Source organism: Ambystoma mexicanum, chromosome 4p (genome assembly GCF_040938575.1).
Source record: "Ambystoma mexicanum isolate Mex_15411 chromosome 4p, UKY_AmexF1_1, whole genome shotgun sequence".
Classification (NCBI taxonomy): Eukaryota; Metazoa; Chordata; class Amphibia; order Caudata; family Ambystomatidae; genus Ambystoma; species Ambystoma mexicanum.
This window is the reverse complement of record NC_090927.1, coordinates 53,508,252-53,531,263: the sequence shown is the minus strand read 5'-3', so window position 1 is coordinate 53,531,263 and position 23,012 is coordinate 53,508,252. Positions and strand designations below refer to the sequence as shown.

The window sequence follows — 23,012 nt, the reverse complement described above, 5'->3', positions numbered from 1 at the left end:
CAGTCTAGCTGCATTGTAACTTCTTATGGTTGGGGCTACAGAGGGAGGGGGTCTGGAGATAATACAACTGTTAGCCCTAAACGCTCTTTCCTTCACATGAACCCGCCTAGGAGCGACTCTGGACCTTTGCTGTACTTAACACATTATGATTATGGCTATTAAGAGGCACTGTGGTTGTCATGCAGTGCAGCATGCATCCATGTGACGGGTAAAACCGGTTTACCATTCCCATTCCTCAAGAAGAAGAATCCCCCCTAGTTGATGAACAACTCTTCTTATATATATATATATATACATTTCTCATCTGCTTGCCTTACCTTCCACCCAGCTGCTTCTGATCACATAGTGCCCTCATTTCTCAATAAGTGCAGCAGAGTGGGATTCCATTGCCTTCAATGCAGGGCTTCATCTCATGTTAAATTCTTGTGCTCTGCCATTTATGACAGATCAGTGGACCGGTGCAGTCGCAATCAAGCAAGAAGAGGCAGAGTCTTATTTTATGGATCACCAGGAATCGGAGAAGAGGGACAACGCAAAATGCAGAGATAATGCAGAGTGCCCTTCAGGTGAGGAACACGTCCCACATTTACATAGGCAGATTAGAACGATGCAGAGGGATGGCATGGGGGGGAAGTATTCTACAGATGAGGAATGTGCAGCATGCAGGGGTGGTCCTGAGGGAAGCTCTGCTGAGTATTAATGTGCAGCAAGGACGGGTGGAGTAGAGGAGTAATGTGCAGCATGCAGGGGTGGTCCTGAGGGAAGCTTTGCTGAATATTAATGTGCAGCATGGAGGGGTGGGGCAGAGGAATAACGTGCAACAAGGAGGGGTGCCGCAGGTGGAATGATATGCAGCAAGGATAGGTGGTGCAGAGAAGATATGATGCTGAACGTTTATGTGCAGCAAGTAGGGGTGGTGAGGGTGGAAGATATTATGCTGAACGTTTCTGTGCAGCATGGAGGGGAGAGGAATAATGTGTAGCAAGGAGGTGAATGCAAGTGTCCCCAGAAACGCACCCCCCCCCTTAGTGAGAGGCAATAATGGACACACCCCAGTAGGGGAATGAGGCCAGGACCAAGTGCCCGTAAGATCAAAAGAGCTTTATATAATTCAATATAGGGCATACAAAGGACTCTGCAAACTCCGGGAGCGCTCTGTCTGACAATAGCAAAGACAGTCAGTTGTATTACAAATACACGTCATGCATGAGGTAAGCTATAGGGGCCACAGAGTCTTAGGGATTGGGTGGTGATGGCTAGGTGGTATACAATGTATACAGTTGCTTCTCCAGGATTGGCAGAGGTTGGTGCTGCGCCACGTGGGGCGGGAGGTCAGCTGGGCTCATCGGGGTGTAGCGCCGGGCCGGACATGCCTTGTAACAACGATTGATAAATAAACTTACATTTGCCCTTTTGGCCACACATTCGTCACACATCATGTGTCCTGTTGATTTGCAACTCTTGTAGGCGCTGACCTTAGATCAATGCATGGCCAGGAACATTTATATGCGATCTGGAGTGTCTCAATATATCAGTTTGGGGGATAGCTCAGGTTCAAACAATCAGGTCTCATGGGCATGGTCAGGGGCCTGGGCGTGGGTGCTTGACAAACCATCCTTGGCAATTTCGGTGTGGGATGGTATTACGATCTGTGTGGGCGCCCCCCTTTCTAGGGTTATTAACTCGGGGTTGATGGAGGTACTACTGGCCCGTGGGGGGCATGTGACTGGTGCCCAAAAAGGCAGTGGGATTTAGGACCAGGTAGCTCGTAAGTCATGGAGTCAGGCTGTGGCGGCCTCTGACACGGGGGAGGGTGGCGGATGCTTGAAACGGGTCCAGCAGGGTCAGGAGGGAAGGCAGGGCTGTGCTGTTTGAACACCGTCTATCTCTAGAGGGCCTGGGCAGGAATAGGGGGAAATGGCCTTGCAGCTCCGTGCGTGGCATCTTGCACGAAGCGGTTTACTGTCATATGGGTGAGGGGCGACTAACACATGGGGTTTCTAAAAGCACTCATATGTATTTGCATTGACATGGGATACTAGCTGGGGATCATACTTTTTTACATAGCATTTCACATCTACAGTTCACATACAAACATGAGGTAGTGTCAGGCAGGTGTGTATAAAGAGTGTATAAAGAGAGCAACACAGGCTATTGTTCACAGTTATCAGCTGCCCAGTTATTGTACATCTCTTCATTATATGCAATATCGGTTGCACATTTTTCTCTTTACCCATTCTCCTTTACATTAGCAGCGAACGTTAGTCAACAAGGCACATATTACATAAATGGTTTCTACACGTTGCAAGGGCTTTCGGGGTGGGTGTGGGTGCGAGGCGCCACGCCGTCTATAGTTGGGGGGCTTGGTGCAGGGGTCAGGGCCTGCGGGGCCGGTCTCAGTTACATCCTAATGTTCCTGTTCATGGCTGGAGCAATGATGTACTGCGGAAGGTTAACAGCAAGCATTTTATTTTGTTGTTTGCTCGAGTCTGGTGACTCGTGAGAACGAGTCCTCAGCGGATCAGCCATGCAGTGGGAGGTGGGGGAAGTCTCTGCCTTGGGTTAGATATGCATGTTTCTAGCAAGATGGGGATGGCTTAATACAAGATGGCGTCTATGCTCTGCCACATAACGTGGTGGTGCAGCCCCATGTGTCGGCCTGCAGCCGCCCTGCCGCCTGGGCCCGGGAGGCCGGGGGGCTGCCGACGAGTCATGGGTGTTAACCAGGGTGGGACATCTAGTGGGAGAGGGTTCCTATTGACCTACCCTTCCCTACATTTCCCCCCTTTCATTACTTAAGTAACAAATACCTTAGCTCCCCCAGTCGTTCGCTCTCTTTCGCAGCCAACACTGCCTCTTCCCAGGCTGGCGTTCCTTTTATTGGCATCCAGGCTCTGCACACCCCCCGGAGGCTTTCCCCCCTTCTAGCATACTCATCAGGGGTGCAAGTCATATATATACATCCCATATCTCCCTCCAGGTCCACCCATACCTCTGTGTACCACTCTAGCTCCCGGGGTTCCTTTTTTGTGGTATGATATAACCTGTCCACTATATCCCCGTCATAGTATTTGGGCACCATTCTATACTTGGATTCTGAAGCCTCCCCAGTTTGTACGTGTGCTTCCTGTTGCGCCCGTGCCCTTCCTCCGGCGTTGCCCATTGTCACCATTATCATTGCTCCATTGGGGTCTGCATTTGCGTAGCATCGAAGACCCAACTGGCACACACAAAAAATCACAAGTAAAAACACAATGAGGGGCATTAGTAGTTTCACAGCGAGCCCCATCCAGGAAGGTACCCTGGAAAAAAGGTTGTCGAACCACGTGCTTGGGTCGGTGCCACCTTCCGTCTTCATTCGTTCCCCTAGGTTGTGGACTGCAGCGATGACGTATGATACTGTTCCATTATCAGCATCTTCAGAAGGTACAAAAGTGCAACATGCACTTCCGATTTTTCAGCAAACACCTCCGTCCATCGCTGTCAACAGGTCTAGGACATACCTGTTTTGCATTGTCATCAGTCTCAGTGCCCTTAGTTCCACTTTGATCATGTTGAACCCTTCTTCAGTGTCGTTGGCCAATTGAACCAGCTCCCATCACGTGATCTGCAGCCATTTTGCATTTGCTCAGGCCTGAATGCTTGGAATGAGGGAGGCGAAGAAGCTTTCCGCTGAGCTGAATAACCTGTATCTGTCTGGGATCTGTGCCAAGAGTTCTGAGGAGGCCTTTGAGATATAGTTTGATGACCTCCGTTTTCTGGACATTATTTTGTCAGTGTTTCCTTCTGATAGGGCGTACAGTGGTGGCTCTTCAGTGGGTGAGGCGTTGGTTGTAGCTTGAGTCGCTTTCCGGCCCCCTTGGCCGAGGTGGCTCTCCGGTATCACCATCAAGGCTGAGTGCAGTGTCGCCAGGGAACACGTGCCCCTCCATGATGGTGGGAGGTGCATGTACGCCCGCTTGCCACAGACCCAGTAAGTGTCCATTAGGGCTGCTGTTCCTTTCTTCATGTCTGGGATCATTAGGCTCTTGCTGCAGTTCGTGTTTCTTCCCATGTCGATTTTCCCTTCTCCTAGGAAGCAAAGTTCATTTGAGATTTCTTTCTGTAGTTTCGATGCTTTTTCTATAGCGCTCACCCAGGTCAATTTTGCAATCCATTGTAGTTTTTCGGTTGGCAGCCCTCGCAGTGCTTTGGCTTTGCACGTTACCACATTAGCTTTCCATTTGTTTTCTGAAAATAGTGTTCCTTTTATTACTAAAAATGGTTCTTTTAAGCATACCACTCCCTTTGTTCTTGAGTAGCACGTTTTTTCGTTTTACAGCATTTCAAAAGATACCGTGTGTGCCTGGAAGGTGTTCTTAATTCTGCACAGAGTGAGATGGAGGAGACACTGGGCGTCCGCAAGAGGCAATTCTTGTGGCATTAAAACTTTAGGTGTGCCTGAGGCATGGGGGATCAGGGCGCACACGTAGCAACTTTCGTTAGTTGTTCGTTTGGCTGTGGAGCTCATGTCTGCATACCATTTATTTGACTGGTGTGGGTGCCTGGGATCCTCTATCGTGTCAAGTCCCATAGTATTCGTCATATCTCTTCCTACCTGTTTCCCTTTTCCTCCTGTTTTTAAGGGATGTTTTAGCATGCCTGGCTGCGTGCAACAGGGACTCCTTCTCCCAATCCTCATACAGTGTAATGAACTTGTTAGCCATTTCAATATTTTCCTTCATTCTCTCTTTGGTGTATTGTTTTTCTCTGGGAGGACTGATTGTCGTTGTGGGCGGGGTAGCAGTGGTGCCATATAACCATGATATAACAGATGGGTGTCGATCATTTAGTTTGCGTACACTAAAATTTGTGGTGTGGCTTTGGGGCTTCAAATGGATGGTCGGCTTGTTGTCAGTATTGTTCTGACGTTTTGCCTCGTCTGGATGTGGGCCATACCCCCATACCAGCTGAAAGCCATCCCATACTAAATAGTTACCCTCCTTAAACGGTTTGCTTACATTTTCCATATTAGTTCCATTACCTCCCCCCTCATTTATCTCAATGCAGATAAATGCTATTATGTAATATGTTGTTAAGCCAAACATGAGTGTAAAAAATATAATAGCACAGACAGTCAACTCACATTCGTATGAGTATGTTCGTATATCAAAAACATTTCTACTCCTAGTGTCCCTATTGCTAATCATTGCAGGCTGCCTGTTCGTTGCCATGGTTACTCCTATATGTTGAAACATAGAAAAGGGTGCATTAAGCATACAGTGCAATTATTTTCTGCATTTTCCACTTTTCAGTAATCTTTTAGAGAGAGAGAGAGAGAGAGAGAGAGAGAGTTAGAGAGAGAGAGAGAGTGAGAGTGGGAGATAGAAAGAGAGAAAGAGAGAGAGTAGGAGAGTGAGAGAGAGATCATTTTATGCTGATTCACACACTGTCATAAATATTTTTATAATACAGCTGTCAGTTCAATACATTTCGCATGCTCTTTTTTTTTTCTTCATTTCTTTTATTCATGCACATTTACCCCGTCAGGGCCCTCTGCACCTTCTACTGATCCCACGCTGTCATAGGCTTTTCGGACGTCTCTCAAATGTATCCAATATCTCAGGCCCTTCACTTTCACCGCTGTGGGTGTGCAAAACACCACCTCGTATGGGCCATGAAATCTTGGAGCATTCCCCTGGTTCCAGCTGACCTGTTGGGCTTTCTTTCTCTGGAGTGTACGTTTCATTCTCCCCATCACTTATGAATGGTGGTGCAAGTTGTCTCGCTATCATTCGTGCTGCCTTAGTAAGTTTAGTCAGGGAGTCATTAAATTCTTCTCCTAGTACAGTTGCACTTCTGTGTGCATCAGAATGTCTACGGAGGGGTGAGTGTGCTGTGTGCATTCGTCTCCCTGTCACGATCTCATGGGGCGACAAATGGTGGACCTTGCTTGGCTGATTCCTCAGCTCAAAAAGGGCCAAGGGGAGACAGTGCACCCAATTTTTCTTAAGGGTGAAACACAGTTTTGAGAGTCTGCCTTTTAGTAATCCGTTGATCTTTTCTACCACTCCGTTACTTTGCGGGTGATAAATCGAGCACAATTTATGCCTTATTCCTAGCAATGATGTCACTTCTTTAAAGAGATCGTTCACAAAATGTGTGCCGTTGTCGGAGCGAATTACGTCGCAAATTCCCCAGCGGGAAAATACTTCCCACACAAGAAACTTTGCAGCACATTTTGCATCTGGGCGGGCACAGGGACTTGCTTCTACCCATCGTGAAAAGGGGCAAACTACCACTATCATGTACCTTGCTCCGGTGCATCTCTCACCCATATCTGCATAGTCGATATGCAGCTCTCTGAAAGGTCCTATTGGCTTGGGTATCGTTCCTCTTAGTGTTCTCAAAGTCATGCCGGTGTTGTATATTTGACACGTTGTGCATTCCATTGTTAGCTTGGAGAGTTGTTCCTGTAATCCTGGAATAAACCAGTTTTCCTGTATCTCGGCTGCGATGTGCTGCCTTGCGTTGTGTGCTGGGAAGTGTAGCTGCTGGAATGCTCCTTCTAATAACTTAGTTGGCATCACTACTTTACCTGTGTTGTTTTGCCGCCATAATAAATCAGTTGCCGACTGGCTGCATCCTCTTTTAGTCCACAACTCTTTTTCGTCCTTAGGTGCCTCTTCCCGTAACTCCAGTATTTGAGACACTGGCATGGCATTGTACCCGTCTGGGGCACTTTCCTCCGCTTCTCTTCGCATTAAGTACTCACCTGTGTTTTCTTTTCTGAAATATGACGCCTCCTTGGCAGCCGCGTCTGCTGCCGCGTTTCCCAAAGAGACAAAGTCAGTGTTATTTGTATGGGCCTGGCATTTTACTATTGCTACCATGGTGGGTTCTTTCAATGCCTCTATGAGTTCCCTTAGCATTTCCGCATGTTGTACGGGTGAACCATCTGCCGTGTTGAACCCCCTTCTTCCCCACCTGGCAAGCCCTCCATGTACTGTTGTGGCCATATATGCTGAATCCGTGTAAATCGTTACTGCGTATCCTTTTGCTGCTCGTAATGCTTCAATTAATGCTACCAGTTCTGCTGCTTGTGCTGAGAAATGAGCCGGTAGTAGCCGCTGTATTAGGACCTCATACTCACCTTCTTCCATTCGCACGACTGCCACCCCCACATGTTTTTCTTCAGTTTCTGAATTTATGGAAGCTGACCCGTCTATGAAAAATACCTCACCTTCAGCCAGTGCATTCTCGTTTACCACAGTTGTGCTATTGTCCTCACCCTGATATGTTGCGCAATCATGTGCCTGGATATCCTCTACAGTGCATGGTTCTGAGATGAATCTTGCGGGGTTAACCACCTTGCATCTTACCACGTGTATATTGGCGCTTGACAGTATTACCTCATACGCGGTGGCTCTCTGTGTGGTTAATGTGCTTTTTGATCGCTCGAGTATGGCGAACAATGAGTGTTCTACATACAGTGTCAGTGAGCACCCCATTACTATGGTGGCGCTTTTTTCAATAGCGAACGCGGCGGCTGCGAGAGCCTGTTTGCATGCGAAATGTCCCTGCATTACAGCGTCCAGTGTGCCACTGTAGTATGCCAGTGGCTTGTGACCTAGTGATGTTTTCTGTGTTAGGACTGCTGTCATGAGTGCCCCCTTACAGTGCGAGAATAGGTAGAACTCGCATTCATAATCTGGGGTCGCGAGTACTGGTGCGCTTGAAATGAGTTCTTTGAGTGATGTGAATGCATCGCATGTCTCTGAGTCCCACTGTATTTCATTTTTTTCCTTTTGTGCCTCTTTGAGTGCCTGGAGCAATGGGACTATGCAGCATAGTCTAATATCCAGGCCCGACAATAGTTGCACATCCCTAGGAATTTTTGCATGTCTTTCACTGTCTTTGGTCTTCCCACGGCTGAAATAGCCGCTACTCTGTCTGGGATTATTCTCTTGCCATCTTTCGATATCAACTGCCCTAGGTATAGCACTTCACGTTGACAGTATTGTAACTTTTCTTTGTCCACTTTGTACCCCTTTTGGGATAGCAATGTTAAAAGGGCTGTGGAGTCTTTTCTACACTCTCCCTCGTTTTTGCTGCAAATCAATAAATCGTCCACATACTGTATTATTGTGCTGTCGGCAGCCATGTTTCCAAGATCTTCATGCAATATTCTATTGAATATGCTGGGGCTTTCGCAATATCCCTGGGGCAATCTGCAGTGTTCGTACCTCCTCCCCCCTATGGTGAATGCTGTCAGGTATCTGCACTCTTTTGCGAGTGGTATTGAGAAAAATGCGTTTTTTAAATCCTTAAATCCACTACAGTGAAGTGAGATGCGTCTTTTGGTATGCTGCATAAGATGGATGCCGGATTTGGGACCAAAGGGAACTCTTTCTGGATGACGTCATTTAGTGGGTGTAAGTCCTGGATCATCCTCCAGGCCCCTCCTTTCGCTTTTTTGATTGGGTAAATACATGTATTGCACGGGGAGTTCGAGGGTACTATTATCCCCTGTGCGAGTAGAGCATTAATTGTTTCTTTTATCCCTTCCTCTGCTTCCCGGAACAAGGGGTATTGTTTGACCCGGGGCAAAATCACTCCAGTCTTGAGATTGATCTTTACTGGTGTGACCCCGTGTAGTAGCCCTACGTCATGGGGACCGGTCGTCCACAATTGCCAGGGCACTGACTGCATGTCATCATTAAATAATGAAGGTGGGGCACCCACCACTGCCATCAGCTGTACTCGAACCTGTCTTTGCTGTATCATTATTTCACAAGGGATGGCTATTTCCATGATTATTTCTCCGTCACTCTCTGAATCTGTGAAAAGCTCCTCATCTGGCAGATCTTGGAGTGCAATGTCAGCGTTTATGCACAATACCGTGCGCCACTCGGAGCCGTGCATATCCATTGCAACTACAACTATTCTTTTAGCTGTGATTTGTATGGCATGTATGTCCAATGACATCACTGTTCCTGGCCTCGGGGCTGGCTATTGGGCGAAAGACACATTCTGCTGGTACTCTCCATTCTAGCTTCTTCAACTCCGGGACCACCCTAGCTAATGTTTTTAGCCCATGAATGAACATATCCCGGTCCACGGGTATGCCGCGCACCTCTGGGCATGTCGCTCTTGAATATATCACTAGCATCGCACGCATAGAACACATCCCTGGGGTTGAGCACACAATCCCTCCCCTTTTTGTGAACGAGATAGTCATGTTCAATTTACTGAGGAGATCCCTTCCCAGCAGGTTCCCGGGTGACTGTTCATAATACAATAGTGGTGCCCTCACTGTTTTTCCCCCCACTGTTACGTCCAAATCTTCAGTGTAAGGAATTTCGGCCACCACCCCAGAGAACCCCTGCGTCTCCAATTTACGATTAGATAGCGGAAACCGGCCCTCGCGTATGCACGATTTTTCGGCTCCCGAATCTACCATAAAGATGAATTGTCTGTTTCCTATCTCTGCTCCTATCAATGGTTCCTCGCTTGCATTGAAGGTTGTCGATAGGATTGGACATGCAATTGCTCCCTGTGGGCTGTCCTATGCTGGATGCCTAGTTGTTCCCCCTTGGCTGAAAACGTTACCTGAAACTACCGCTAGTCCTCCATATGGGGCAGGCACACCGTTAGATGTCATGGTGAATGGGTTGTTTTGAGTGTATGTTATGTGTTCACTGCTTTGTGGATGTTGTTGAGTGTGGTGTGCTCTTTCCCCATATTGTTCTTGCCCTCTTTGGTCTTGCTGCTCTCGTCCTCCGTTCCGGGGCAACCCGTATGGGCTCCCCGGATGGGAGTGCCCGTAGTACTGATCATCTTGGTAGCTCGGGTTAGGCCTGCTCCTGCATTCGCGCGAGAAATGCCCCCACCTCCCACAATTCCAACAATTTCCTTGCCCCTCTCTGGGTCCTGGTCCTTCATTTCCGCCGTTACCTCCATATGCCTGTGTCTTGATATGGGCAAAATCTTCCTCGGGGCCAGCCCTTTGAGAGCAAAAAATACCCAATTCAGCCCAAAATACAGGTTCTATTGTGCTGAGCAGTGATCTCATGCGAGTGACAAATGACACCTTCAATAAGTTTTAGTATTTTATTCTAAACAGTGAATTTCATATACATTTGGGATTCAAGTTAGAGAAGATTACAAAGCATAAAACCTAGAGAAATGCAAAATATAGAGAAACATGGAACTTAGATAAACATAAAGAAATATAGAGAAACATAGAGAAACACAGTGTTACGCCCCTTTAATCAGCACTGGGAGACCCTGGCCCTCATACGCTAGCTGTAACAAGCCCCGCTCAGAGGACAGCGCTGCTGGGTGCCGTCAGAAGCTCCAAGTACCGGGCACTTGATCTTGCTCGAACCAAGTCCACAGGACGATCTCCCACCCGAGTCATGTGAGCATGTATATTTTATAATCTCGTGCTGCCCGTCCATGACGCACAGTTCCAGAACTTTCCCTGTGCAAAATATAGGCTGGCTCATGGAAAAAACCCAACTCTGTTAATTTCCACTGCTCCTTCTTCTGAGCCCCTCCCTGGCTCCCATCTGCGTGAAAGCTCAGGAATGTCTTATCAGTGCCTTCCCAGAGAAAAGGAGATTAGCTTAGGGGCCATGCAGGGCTACCGTTAGTGAGGCAGAATATTCTAAGGGAAGCAGGGATGTATTAACCCCATCTGCAAGCTCTAAAAGGCATGCACTCATAGCTTAGTGTTCATAGCGCTTAAGACTGGCTATCTAAGCGCTATATAGGTGCCATAATGTTCCAAACACTCCAAAAATACCTATTAGCTACAGAGCTAGGGCCCTCTCCCTGCCTGTCTATCAACAATGCATAATGTGACCTATCACTCATACTAGGCCTGCATATTCCTTGTAGCTCACTACTGCATAATGGAAGTGCTACAACAGACTACTGTCAGCATTTTTAGCACATACTTTGAATACACTATTGGCTTTCAGCGGCTAATGCTGTCATCTAAAGCCCTGATTGGCAAGGTTGCAATTTTGTGTATCACTACAGCCTGTCCACCCCCTCTTCGCTCCCTGTACCCACCTCTTCTGTTGCTGGGGTGCCGCGCTTGCCACTGCAGTCCTCCGTACTCCTCCTATCCATTCCACTGCCTTTGCCCATTGTCTGCCCAGTTTGCAGCCATCCGCCCCTGTATTACCACTAATCCCCCCTCCTCCTCTGTGTCTCTGTTGTGTGGGAGTGCTGCTACAGCTGCTGCAACCTTCACTAGTTTCGTTTGTACTAACTTGGCTTTGTCTGCCAACCTCTTTTGCGCCACCTCCTTTTCTCGTTCCTTAATTCTTTTGCAATGGTGCATTATTATGCTCTGTATCTCCGGCCATCCCTTCGTTTCGATCCCTGCTATTTTGTCAAGCGCTTTTTGCACTTCTTTCGGGAGCCCTCTCTTTATTATGAAGTAAAACAACAATGTTGATTGGTCATGTGGTGAACCCATTTCAGCTCTCCACATCTCCTGTACCCGAAAAATGTAATCCGTAACTTCTTCCCCATCATTCATAGTGCATTGCATTACTGACTGTAAATCTGGCGTGTCTGGGAATGTTTCCCTCAATGCGTCCCAGACGCGCGTGCGCGCGCACGGTATTGAAGGCAGCGCCATCATGTCTTTCACTATCCATCGTTTTTCCCGGGAACCCTGCTTTTGTCCACACTCTGTTTGATTGGTCCCCTACTGCTGACACGAGTAAACTTTTTACATCTCCAATGGCCAGGGGCACCCCTGCAGTGTGTTTCTCAAAGGCGTATATCCATTTGCTAGCTCCACCTGATAGCGGGGGCAAAGATTTTAATAAGTTTGCCTTATCCATCTGTGCCCAAGGTATATAATTTGGTCTCCCCGCCCCCCGATGTATTTGTGGGAGTTGTAGTCGTCCCTTACATCCTTTCCCAATACTCACCTTTGTTCCCTTTTTTCCCACCATGGCTATCCTTCCCGTCCTGTTTCTTAACCTCCCTGTCCACTCCTGTTCTAGTATCCTCCCCAGTGGTGTTTCCCCTAATTCCACTAAACTTCCACCTGCCGCCATTCCCAATCTCTCAGCTTCCTGCTCGTCTTCGTCTAGGTCACACCACAACTCTTCTCTCCCATCACCTCCCACTCCTTCTCCCTCTACACTTCCTCCCATATTGTTCGCTCATAGTTCTACTATCTGGGTGGGCTCCCCTTGGATTCTGAATAGTATCTCCCCTTTCTTCTACCCTTCCTCATTTCACTTATCTATGGGGTGGGACCGGGACAATCGTTCTGACCTTGTTGTACTTGGCTCACCTTGTTCACATAGGCTTTGTATCCTTGACAACTCTTCCCTTGCTATTGAGAGTCTGACGTCTAAATCTTCTGTCAATTTACATATGTTTACCGAGGGGGTACTCACCTGCCTATTTGATCAGGGGCACTCGTATGGCAGTGGTGCAGTTGGTCTTGCTGTGGGTGTGGGGGTGCTAGTGGGCACGTATGTGGGATCACTGCATCCTTCAGCAGGTGGGGGTTTATTTAGAAGTGGGTACAATCGAGTCACCTCTATTACTCCCTCTTTTCCCTCGTCCTCCTTGCTACCCCCTGCTCGCGCTGATGGGGTAGCCGTGAGGGCGGGTTGATCAAGTGTGGTGTCTATTTTCTTTGGTGGAGGTATTTCCTCGAATAATCGCCATAGATCTAGTATCTCCCTCCTATTATAAAATTGTTTTCCCTTGTATTTTAGGAATATGTAGGTGGCTACCATGTCCAGAACACTTTTATCAAAGGACCCTCCTTGTGGCCAGACCTGGGGAGACCCTCCCCCTTCAGTTCCGTTACCCACTAGTCATGGTACATAGTTATTCTTTGTGCATGGCCTGGTAAACTTTTACAGATGTGCGCTAGGGGTGTCTCCGCTCCCATGCCTTGATCGGTGTTACTCTGTTCTCCGGTATTTGTCTGTTCTGTCACTATGTGTGGGTTACTGTGTACATAAGACTTCAACCCCCTTCACGTTATAAGAAACAATTCACACTTTGCTCAATGAAAAAGGTGCTGGTTTGTCAAATCTTACCAGGCCATACTTACAATGACCGTACCCCCATAGAAAAGTGCTTAAAACAGTGCAATTATATAGTGTCACGTAATTACAGAAAATCACAACCATACAATGTGCACAACACACCACAGACATTCATCATACCTCAGCATCCACAAATAGCATTTACCCTCCCTGTCTTGCCCTTCGCCTTCTACGGTGACCCCCTCTCCTCCTTACACAACTTCTTTTGTTTGTATATATATATATATATTTTTTTTTAAGACCTTATTTCTACCCCGAAATGAGAGGAATTTAGAGAAGAATAAGAAGAGCTAGTTCTAACGTATTTTCCGTGTCTCTTTACTCAGACACCCTTAATTTATCTTTTCAAAGTTTTGCTTATTCCCAGCACTAGTCGAGATAGCACTACGTGGCGCCGCCTTCTACTCCCTTACAGAGTTAGGTTCCCGACCTCTTTTCCTTTTTCACTTTAGTGTCCTAATGGCCATATGCAAAGAAAGAGAAAGTATTAGAAGTAAGAAAGTTCCCCTTATATTCCCCACTCCCTTTTTCGCGTTTCCCCTTGTCCTTCAAAAAACGAAAATTTTTCCCTTTTAATATCACTCTCACTTAATACTCACGTGCACGTCTTGATCCGAGACTCTCCGGATTTGGTCCGTCCAAGCAGCGTGGCCTCGCACTCAATGGCCCCACCCGGCTCCGGCGACCGGTACTAAGAGTTTTTTGAAACGGGACCCGTACCCTCTGGTCCTAACTGCGGTCGTCTCGTGCCAAGGGGACAGTTTAAAGTTAACGAAACAAATCACGTCTATGGGGTCACCACTGAATGTAAGTGTCCCCAGAAACGCACCCCCCCTAGTGAGAGGCAATAATGGACACACCCCAGACGGGGAATGAGGCCAGGACCAAGTGCGGATGGGATCAAAAGAGCTTTATATAATTCCATATAGGACATGCAAAGGACTCTGCAAACTCCGAGAGTGCTATGTCTGACAATAGCAAAGACAGTCAGCTATATTAAAAAATACATGTCATGCATGAGGTAAGCTATAGGGGCCACAGAGTCTTAGGGATTGGGTGGTGATGGCTAGGTGGTATACAATGTATACAGTTGCTTCTCCAGGATTGGCAGAGGTTGGTGCTGCGCCACGTGGGGCGGGAGGTCAGCTGGGCTCATCGGGGTGTAGCGCCGGGCCGGACATGCCTTGTAACAGCGATTGATAACTAAACTAACATTTGGCCTTTTGGCCACACATTCCCACCCATTCGTCACACATCATGTGTCCTGTTGATTTGCAACTCTTGTAGGCGCTGACCTTAGATCAATGCATGGCCAGGAACATTGATATGCGATCTGGAGTGTCTCAATATATCAGTTTGTGGGATAGCTCAGGTTCAAACAATCAGGTCTCATGGGCATGGTCAGGGGCCTGGGCGGGGGTGCTTGACAAACCATCCTTGGCAATTTCGGTGAGGGATGGTATTACGACATGTTGGTACACGTGTGGGCGCCCCCCTTTCTAGGGTTATTAACTCGGGTCGATGGAGGTACTACTGGCCCGTGGGGGGCATGTGACTGGTGCCTGAAAAGGCGGTGGGATTTAGGACCAGGTAGCTCGTAAGTCATGGAGTCAGGCTGTGGCGGCCTCTGACATGGAGGTTGGTGGCGGATGCTTGAAACGGGTCCAGCAAGGGCCTGGGCAGGAGGAGGGGGAAATGGCCTTGCAGCTCTGTGTGTGGCATCTTGCACGAGGCGGTATACTGTCGTATGGGTGAGGGGCGACTAACAACACATGGGGTTTCTAAAAGCACTCATATGTATTTGCATTGACATGGGATACTAGCTGGGGATCAAACATTTTTACATAGCATTTCACATCTACAGTTGACATACGAACATGAGGTAATGTCAGGCAGGTGTGTTTAAAGAGTGTATAAAGAGAGCAACACAGGTTATTGGTCACAGTTATCAGCTGCCCAGTCTTTGTACATCTCTTCATTACATGCAATATTGGTTGCACATTTTGCTCTTTACCCATTCTCCTTTACATTAGCAGCGAACGTTAGTCAACAAGGCACATATTACATAAATGGTTTCTACACGTTGCAAGGGCTTTCGGGGTGGGTATGGGTGCGAGGCGCCACGCCGTCTATAGTTGGGGGGCTTGGTGCAGGGGTCAGGGCCTGCGGGGCTGGTCTCAGTTACATCCTAATGTTCCTGTTCATGGCTGGGGCAATGATGTACTGCGGAAGGTTACCAGCTACAGTGTTTTATTTTGTTGTTTGCTCGCGCCTGGTGACTCGTGAGAACGAGTTCTCAGCGGATCTGCCATTCAGTGGGAGGTGGGGGAAGTGTGGGCCTCTGTGAGCGCGGTCAAGTGGGGGTCACTCTGCAGCGTTCAGTGTCTCTGCCTTGGGTTAGATATGCATGTTTCTAGCAAGATGGGGATGGCTTAATACAAGATGGCGTCTATGCTCTGCCACATAACGTAGTGGTGCAGCCCCATGTGTCGGCCTGCAGCCACCCCGCCGCTTGGGCCCGGGAGGTCCGGGGGGCTGCCGATGCGTCATGGGTCTTAACCAGGGTGGGACATGTAGTGGGAGGGGGGGTCCTATTGACCTACCCTTCCCTACAGAGGGGGGAGGAAAAATGTGCAACAAGGAGGGGTGGGCCATAGGAATAATGTGCAACAAGGAGGGGTGGTGCAGATGGAAGATATTATGCTGAATGTTTGTGTGGGGCAGAGGAATAATGTGCAGCATGGAGGGGTGGGGCAGCGAAGTCATGTGCAACAAGGAGGGGTGGGGCAGAGGGAAGATAAGCTGGTGCGCACTCTGTCGGCTAAAGCGCCAACTGATGCTATTCCTGCATTGCAGGCCCGCTGTGACGCTGTGCCTAATTTCTTTGCCAGTAAGATCGATAAACTTAGGGATTCCATCCTGACCGATTGTAATCGCTCGGTCGGTGGGTCATCTTCCCAAACGGCTGCCTCTCTAGGGACCATGTCCACCACTGCTGCTTTGTGGGACTCTTTTCCGTCCTTCTCGGACCTGGAAGTTGCTGCCCGGTTACTAATATGAAAGCTGCTTCTCCGACAGACGCCCTCCCTTTGTCTGTAGGGAAGGACGTTCTCCTTCAGATTCTGCCCCTCTTGACATCTGCAGTGAATCTTCCCTGCTCGATGGGATCTATTCCTCGAGTGCTTAAATCTGCTACTGTGATTCCGCTCCTGAAGAAGCTGGTTCTTGATCCCTTGTTTTTGGCTAACAATCTCCCCATTTCTCTTCTGCCCTTACGTATGAAATTACTTGAATCTTTGGTTTCTCCATTGTTGGTAAAGTTTTGTGAGTCTACATCTTTGCTTGACGATTTCCAGTTGGGTTTTAGACCTGGCCACGGCACCAAGACCGTTTTGGTCTTAGTGCTTGACGATCTTACGCGTATTGCTGATCAGGGTGGAGTAGCAGCCTTGAACTTGTTAGATCTGTCGGCCGCCTTCGACACCCTCGATCACTCCATCCTGATCAGTCGCTTAGCAGCCGCTGGTATCGCAGGACCGTTCCTATCGCAGGCCTGGTCCTTGCTTGGTTTCACTCTTTTCTGTCTGATCGATCACAGCATCTACTGCTTCAACCTTTTCTCTCTGTAGTGTCGGCTCTGTTGTGTGGGGCTCTGCAGGGCTCTGACCTGTCCCCGCCCTCTTTAACATCTATATTCAGCCTCTTGTCGCCCTCATCTGCGCCCACGGCTTTCGATGTTATTCGTATGCTGAGGACACACAGATCTTGGTTAGGTTGGATCTTCGTTATCCAGCCTATGCCACTCAGCTACGAGACTGTCTTATGGCTGTAGGTTGCTGGATGGCCGGGAATTGTCTTAAATTAAACAGAGATAAACTGAGGTTCTGGTAGTGGGCTCTTCTGCATCTTCTCTATGGACTTCTTCTTTCTGGCCTTCTTCCTTTGGTCCTTTTTCTGCTGCTGTTCCTGTGGTCAGGAACTTAGGTGTTAAATTTGCTGCCTCTCTGTCTATGGCCTCCCCAGGTTGGTGCGGTTTGCCATGCAGGCCATTACCAACTGAAAATTCTTAGGAAGGTCTTTCAATTTATTCCGGTTCATCTGCGAGCCCCAGTGGTTTCTGCCCTAGTCTTTAGTAAAATGGACTATTGCAACTTTCTTTATCTGGCTCAGCCAGATTACTTGATACAGCGCCTGCAAGTTCTTCAGAACTCGGTCGCCCGCCTCGCCACTGGCACCCTTTTTCGGGAGCATATTTTTCCTGTTCTGAGATCTCTTCACTGGCTGCTGGTGACAGGCGTGTCCATTTTAAATCCCTGTGCCTAGTACATCAGGCTTTTTATGGTATCGTCCCGGAGTACCTGTAGCAAAGGTTTGAGCCGTACGATCCATCCCGCACCTTACGATCCGGTGGTCGCTATCCCCAGGGTCCATCATGCGGGAACTGGTGGTCGCTCGTTTTCGATTAGAGCTGCTGTTCTGTGGGTTGCTCTTCCTATCACTTTGCGTATGGTTTCAGCAAATGTTCAATGTAGGAAGGCCCTTAAAACTTTGTTGTTTTAGGTTTACTATGGTTCTTCCACTTGATTGATGGTTCAGCTCTAGCGCCAAGTTGCCTTCTGGTGTTGGTTGCGCTACACCCTTCGGGGTGTGAAAAAACTATAACATAACATATAACATATAACAAGGAGGAATGGCGCAGTGGGAAGCTATGATGCTGAACGTTTATGTGCAGAAAGGAGGGGTGGTAAAAATTCTGAACATTTATGTGTAGCAAGGAGGGGTGGGGCAGAGGAATAATGTGCAGCAAGGAGGAGTGGCGCAGGGAAATAATGTGCAGCAAGGAGGGGTGGGCCAGAGGAATAATGTGCAGCAAGGAGGGGTGGGGCAGAGGAATAATGTGCAGCTAGGAGGGGTAGTGGTGAGGGCAGATATCATGACGAACGTTTATGTGCAGAAAGGAGGGGTGGTACAAATTATAAACATTTATGTGTAGCAAGGAGGGGTGGGCGGAGGAATAATGTGCAGCAAGAAGGGGTGGTGCAGAGGGAAGATATGATGCTGAAAGTGTATGTGTGGCAAGGAGGGGTGTGGCAGAGGAATAATGTGGAGCAAGGAGGGGTGGTAGAGAGGAATAATGTGCATTAAGGAGGAGTGGTGCAGAGGGATAATGTGCAGCATGGAGGTGTGGTGCAGAGGTGTAATGTGCAGCATGGAGGTGTGGTGCAGAGGTGTAATGTGCAGCATGGAGGTGTGGTGCAGAGGAGTAATGTGCAGCATGGAGGTGTGGTGCAGAGGCGTAATGTGCAGCATGGAGGTGTGGTGGAGACTGGCAGATGGTGTTTGTTTTTCTAGTGCAACCTCTCTTCTCAACGCATATACCACCCTTTTTCATCTATGTTTGTGGGTGTGTATTGGTACTCTTCAAGGAAATTGGTAATAACAAGTTGTTTTGAATTTTAAAAATAAACAGGGGAGTTGTGCTGCTGAGGGGAGTGCACAAGCAAAAGTAACCCCAGGGACTCACCTAGAAGCTGCCACTGGGGTTTTCTTTTTCCTTCATCCCTACATTTGGAGTAATATTGAAGGTCTGGTTAATGCAGGGTGTGGTTCCCTCATCTGTCCCCACTACCAGTCAAGGTTGGGACCTTGCAGAGAACTATTACTATCCAGAGAAGCTGGATGTGCGCAGAACAGGGGCGATGCAGTGAAGCTGAACAGTGAAGTGATCCAGGTCGTCACAGCTTAGGGGGGGGGGAGCTCTGTCTGCAGCCAGTGTTCAGTAAGGGAAATAGAAGGTGCAGAGAGCCTGGGTGGTGAGGAGTGAGGGATAATCCATAGGGTAGTCATGGCAAAGCGAGAACAAATTGTGCACAGAGAAGGAATGGTGCTGACATTGCAAAGAACGCAAGCATTGAGAATAAGAAGGTACACAGAGGACTGGGGGGCTGTGGAGAGGGACCGTTCAGGGTGGAAAGGTTATGCAGAGTAGGGTCGTTTCGGAGTATAAAATGGAGTAAAGGGTGGGTGCTACGGGGATAAGTGGTGCACCGAAGAGTAACAGCACAGTGTAGAGGGAGAGGACACGTGCTGAAAGAGCAAAGGGCTGAGACGTTCAGAGTTGAGACGGTGTAAGAGGGAAACATAGCTCATTGGGTAGCATCATTGCGGTAGGGCACGATACGTGTAAAAGGGAAGAATAGAGCAGAGTGGAGATATGAATTACAAGTAACATGATCTCGAACAGTAAAGAGCGATGGCAAAGAGAAGAGTGACAATGTACAAGGAGCCGTGGCGAGCCAGTGCAAAGGTAAAGTGAAGGGACAGTGCAACGAAGAAAGCAGTGGCAATGAAGAGGGGACTGCTGGTGGAGAAGAGTGATAATGTACAAGGAGCCGTGGCGAGCCAGTGCAAAGGTAAAGTAAAGGGGCAGTGCAAAGAAGAGAGCAGTGGCAATGAAGAGGGGACTGCTGGTGGAGAAGAGGGATAATGTACAAGGAGCCGTGGCGAGCCAGTGCAAAGGTAAAGTGAAGGGACAGTGCAAAGAAGAAAGCAGTGGCATTGAAGAGGGGCTGCTGTTGGAGAAGAGTGATAATGTACAAGGAGCCGTGGCGAGCCAGTGCAAAGGTAAAGTGAAGGGGCAGTGCAAAGAAGAGAGCAGTGGCATTGAAGAGGGGACTGCTGGTGGAGAAGAGTGATAATGTAAAAGGAGCCGTGGCGAGCCAGTGCAAAGGTAAATAAAGGGGAAGTGCAAAGAAGAAAGCAGTGGAATTGAAGAGGGGCTGCTGGTGGAGAAGAGTGACAATGTACAAGGAGCCGTGGCGAGCCAGTGCAAAGGTAAAGGGCAGTGCAAAGAAGAAAGCAGTGGAATTGAAGAGGGGACTGCTGGTGGAGAAGAGTGATAATGTACAAGGAGCCGTGGCGAGCCAGTGCAAAGGTAAATGGCAGTGCAAAGAAGAAAGCAGTGGCATTGAAGAGGGGACTGCTGGTGGAGAAGAGTGACAATGTACAAGGAGCCGTGGCGAGCCAGTGCAAAGGTAAAGTGAAGGGACAGTGCAAAGAAGAAAGCAGTGGCATTGAAGAGGGGACTGCTGGTGGAGAAGAGTGATAATGTACAAGGAGCCGTGGCGAGCCAGTGCAAAGGTAAAGTGAAGGGACAGTGTGAAGAAGAAAGCAATGGCATTGAAGAGGGGACTGCTGGTGGAGAAGAGTGATAATGTACAAGGAGCCGTGGTGAGCCAGTGCAAAGGTAAAGTAAAGGGACAGTGCGAAGAAGAAAGCAGTGGCATTGAAGAGGGGACTGCTGGTGGAGAAAAGTGATAATGTACAAGGAGCCGTGGCGAGCCAGTGCAAAGGTAAAGTAAAGAGTCAGTGCAAAGAAGAAAGCAGTGGCATTGAAGAGGGGACTGCTGGTGGAGAAGAGTGATAATGTACAAGGAGCCGTGGCGAGCCAGTGAACAGGTAAAGTAAAGGGGCAGTGCAAAGAAGAGAGCAGTGGCATTGAAGAGGGGACTGCTGGTGGAGAAGAGTGATAATGTACAAGGAGCTATGGTAAGCCAGTGCAAAGGTAAAGTGAAGGGACAGTGCAAAGAAGAGAGCAGTGGCATTGAAGAGGGGACTGCTGGTGGAGAAGAGTGATAATGTACAAGGAGCCGTGGCGAGCCAGTGCAAAGGTAAAGGGCAGTGCAAAGAAGAAAGCAGTGGCATTGAAGAGGGGACTGCTGGTGGAGAAGAGTGATAATGTACAAGGAGCCGTGGCGAGCCAGTGCAAAGGTAAAGTGAAGGGACAGTGCAAAGAAGAAATCAGTGGCATTGAAGAGGGGACTGCTGGTGGAGAAGAGTGATCATGTACAAGGAGCCGTGGCGAGCCAGTGCAAAGGTAAAGTGAAGGGACAGTGCAAAGAAGAAATCAGTGGCATTGAAGAGGGGACTGCTGGTGGAGAAGAGTGATCATGTACAAGGAGCCGTGGCGAGCCAGTGCAAAGGTAAAGTGAAGGGACAGTGCAAAGAAGAAATCAGTGGCATTGAAGAAGGGACTGCTGGTGGAGAAGAGTGATAATGTACAAGGAGCCGTGGCGAGCCAGTGCAAAGGTAAAGTAAAGGGACAGTGCAAAGAAGAAAGCAGTGGCATTGAAGAGGGGACTGCTGGTGGAGAAGAGTGATAATGTACAAGGAGCCGTGGCGAGCCAGTGCAAAGGTAAATGGCAGTGCAAAGAAGAAAGCAGTGGCATTGAAGAGGGGACTGCTGGTGGAGAAGAGTGATCATGTACAAGGATCCGTGGCGAGCCAGTGCAAAGTTAAAGTAAAGGGACAGTGCAAAGAAGAAAGCAGTGGCATTGAAGAGGGGACTGCTGGTGGAGAAGAGTGATAATGTAAAAGGAGCTATGGTGAGCCAGTGCAAAGGTAAAGTGAAGGGACAGTGCAAAGAAGAAAGCAGTGGCATTGAAGAGGGGACTGCTGGTGGAGAAGAGTGATAATGTACAAGGAGCTATGGTGAGCCAGTGCAAAGAAGAGAGCAGTGGCATTGAAGAGGGGACTGCTGGTGGAGAAGAGTGATAATGTACAAGGAGCCGTGGCGAGCCAGTGCAAAGGTAAAGTAAAGAGTCAGTGCAAAGAAGAAAGCAGTGGCATTGAAGAGGGGACTGCTGGTGGAGAAGAGTGATAATGTACAAGGAGCCGTGGCGAGCCAGTGAAAAGGTAAAGTAAAGGGGCAGTGCAAAGAAGAGAGCAGTGGCATTGAAGAGGGGACTGCTGGTGGAGAAGAGTGATAATGTACAAGGAGCCTTGGCGAGCCAGTGCAAAGGTAAAGGGCAGTGCAAAGAAGAAAGCAGTGACTTTGAAGATGGGACTGCTGGTGGAGAAGAGTGATCATGTACAAGGAGCCGTGGCGAGCCATTGAAAAGGTAAAGTAAAGGGACAGTGCAAAGAAGAAAGCAGTGGCATTGAAGAGGGGACTGCTGGTGGAGAAGAGTGATAATGTACAAGGAGCTATGGTGAGCCAGTGCAAAGGTAAAGTGAAGGGACAGTGCAAAGAAGAGAGCAGTGGCATTGAAGAGGGCACTGCTGGTGGAGAAGAGTGACAATGTACAAGGAGCCGTGGCGAGCCAGGGCAAAGGTAAAGTGAAGGGTCCGTGCAAAGAAGAGAGCAGTGGCATTGAAGAGGGGACTGCTGGTGGAGAAGAGTGATAATGTAAAAGGAGCCGTGGCGAGCCAGTGCAAAGGTAAAGTAAAGGGGCAGTGCAAAGAAGAAAGCAGTGGAATTGAAGAGGGGCTGCTGGTGGAGAAGAGTGACAATGTACAAGGAGCCGTGGCGAGCCAGTGCAAAGGTAAAGGGCAGTGCAAAGAAGAAAGCAGTGGCATTGAAGAGGGGACTGCTGGTGGAGAAGAGTGATCATGTACAAGGAGCCGTGGCGAGCCAGTGCAAAGGTAAAGTGAAGGGACAGTGCAAAGAAGAAATCAGTGGCATTGAAGAGGGGACTGCTGGTGGAGAAGAGTGATCATGTACAAGGAGCCGTGGCGAGCCAGTGCAAAGGTAAAGTGAAGGGACAGTGCAAAGAAGAAATCAGTGGCATTGAAGAAGGGACTGCTGGTGGAGAAGAGTGATAATGTACAAGGAGCCGTGGCGAGCCAGTGCAAAGGTAAAGTAAAGGGACAGTGCAAAGAAGAAAGCAGTGGCATTGAAGAGGGGACTGCTGGTGGAGAAGAGTGATAATGTACAAGGAGCCGTGGCGAGCCAGTGCAAAGGTAAATGGCAGTGCAAAGAAGAAAGCAGTGGCATTGAAGAGGGGACTGCAGGTGGAGAAGAGTGATCATGTACAAGGAGCCGTGGCGAGCCAGTGCAAAGTTAAAGTAAAGGGACAGTGCAAAGAAGAAAGCAGTGGCATTGAAGAGGGGACTGCTGATGGAGAAGAGTGATAATGTAAAAGGAGCTATGGT

The 23,012-nt window shown here is 48.6% G+C and overlaps 1 protein-coding gene across 3 annotated transcripts in view; it reads left to right on the top strand.

Moving 5' to 3' along the window:
* LOC138452984 (uncharacterized protein KIAA1958-like) overlaps positions 1 to 23,012 on the top strand; it is a 451,039-nt gene that overhangs the window by 387,395 nt on the left and 40,632 nt on the right. For 2 of the 3 annotated variants that reach the window (XM_069605359.1, XM_069605361.1), the window contains one exon: positions 447 to 566. The exons of the other annotated variant lie outside the window; for it this stretch is intronic. In XM_069605359.1, coding sequence (XP_069461460.1) covers positions 447 to 566 — 120 coding nt within the window. The remainder of the gene's footprint in view (positions 1 to 446; positions 567 to 23,012) is intronic. 3 annotated transcript variants of the gene reach the window in all.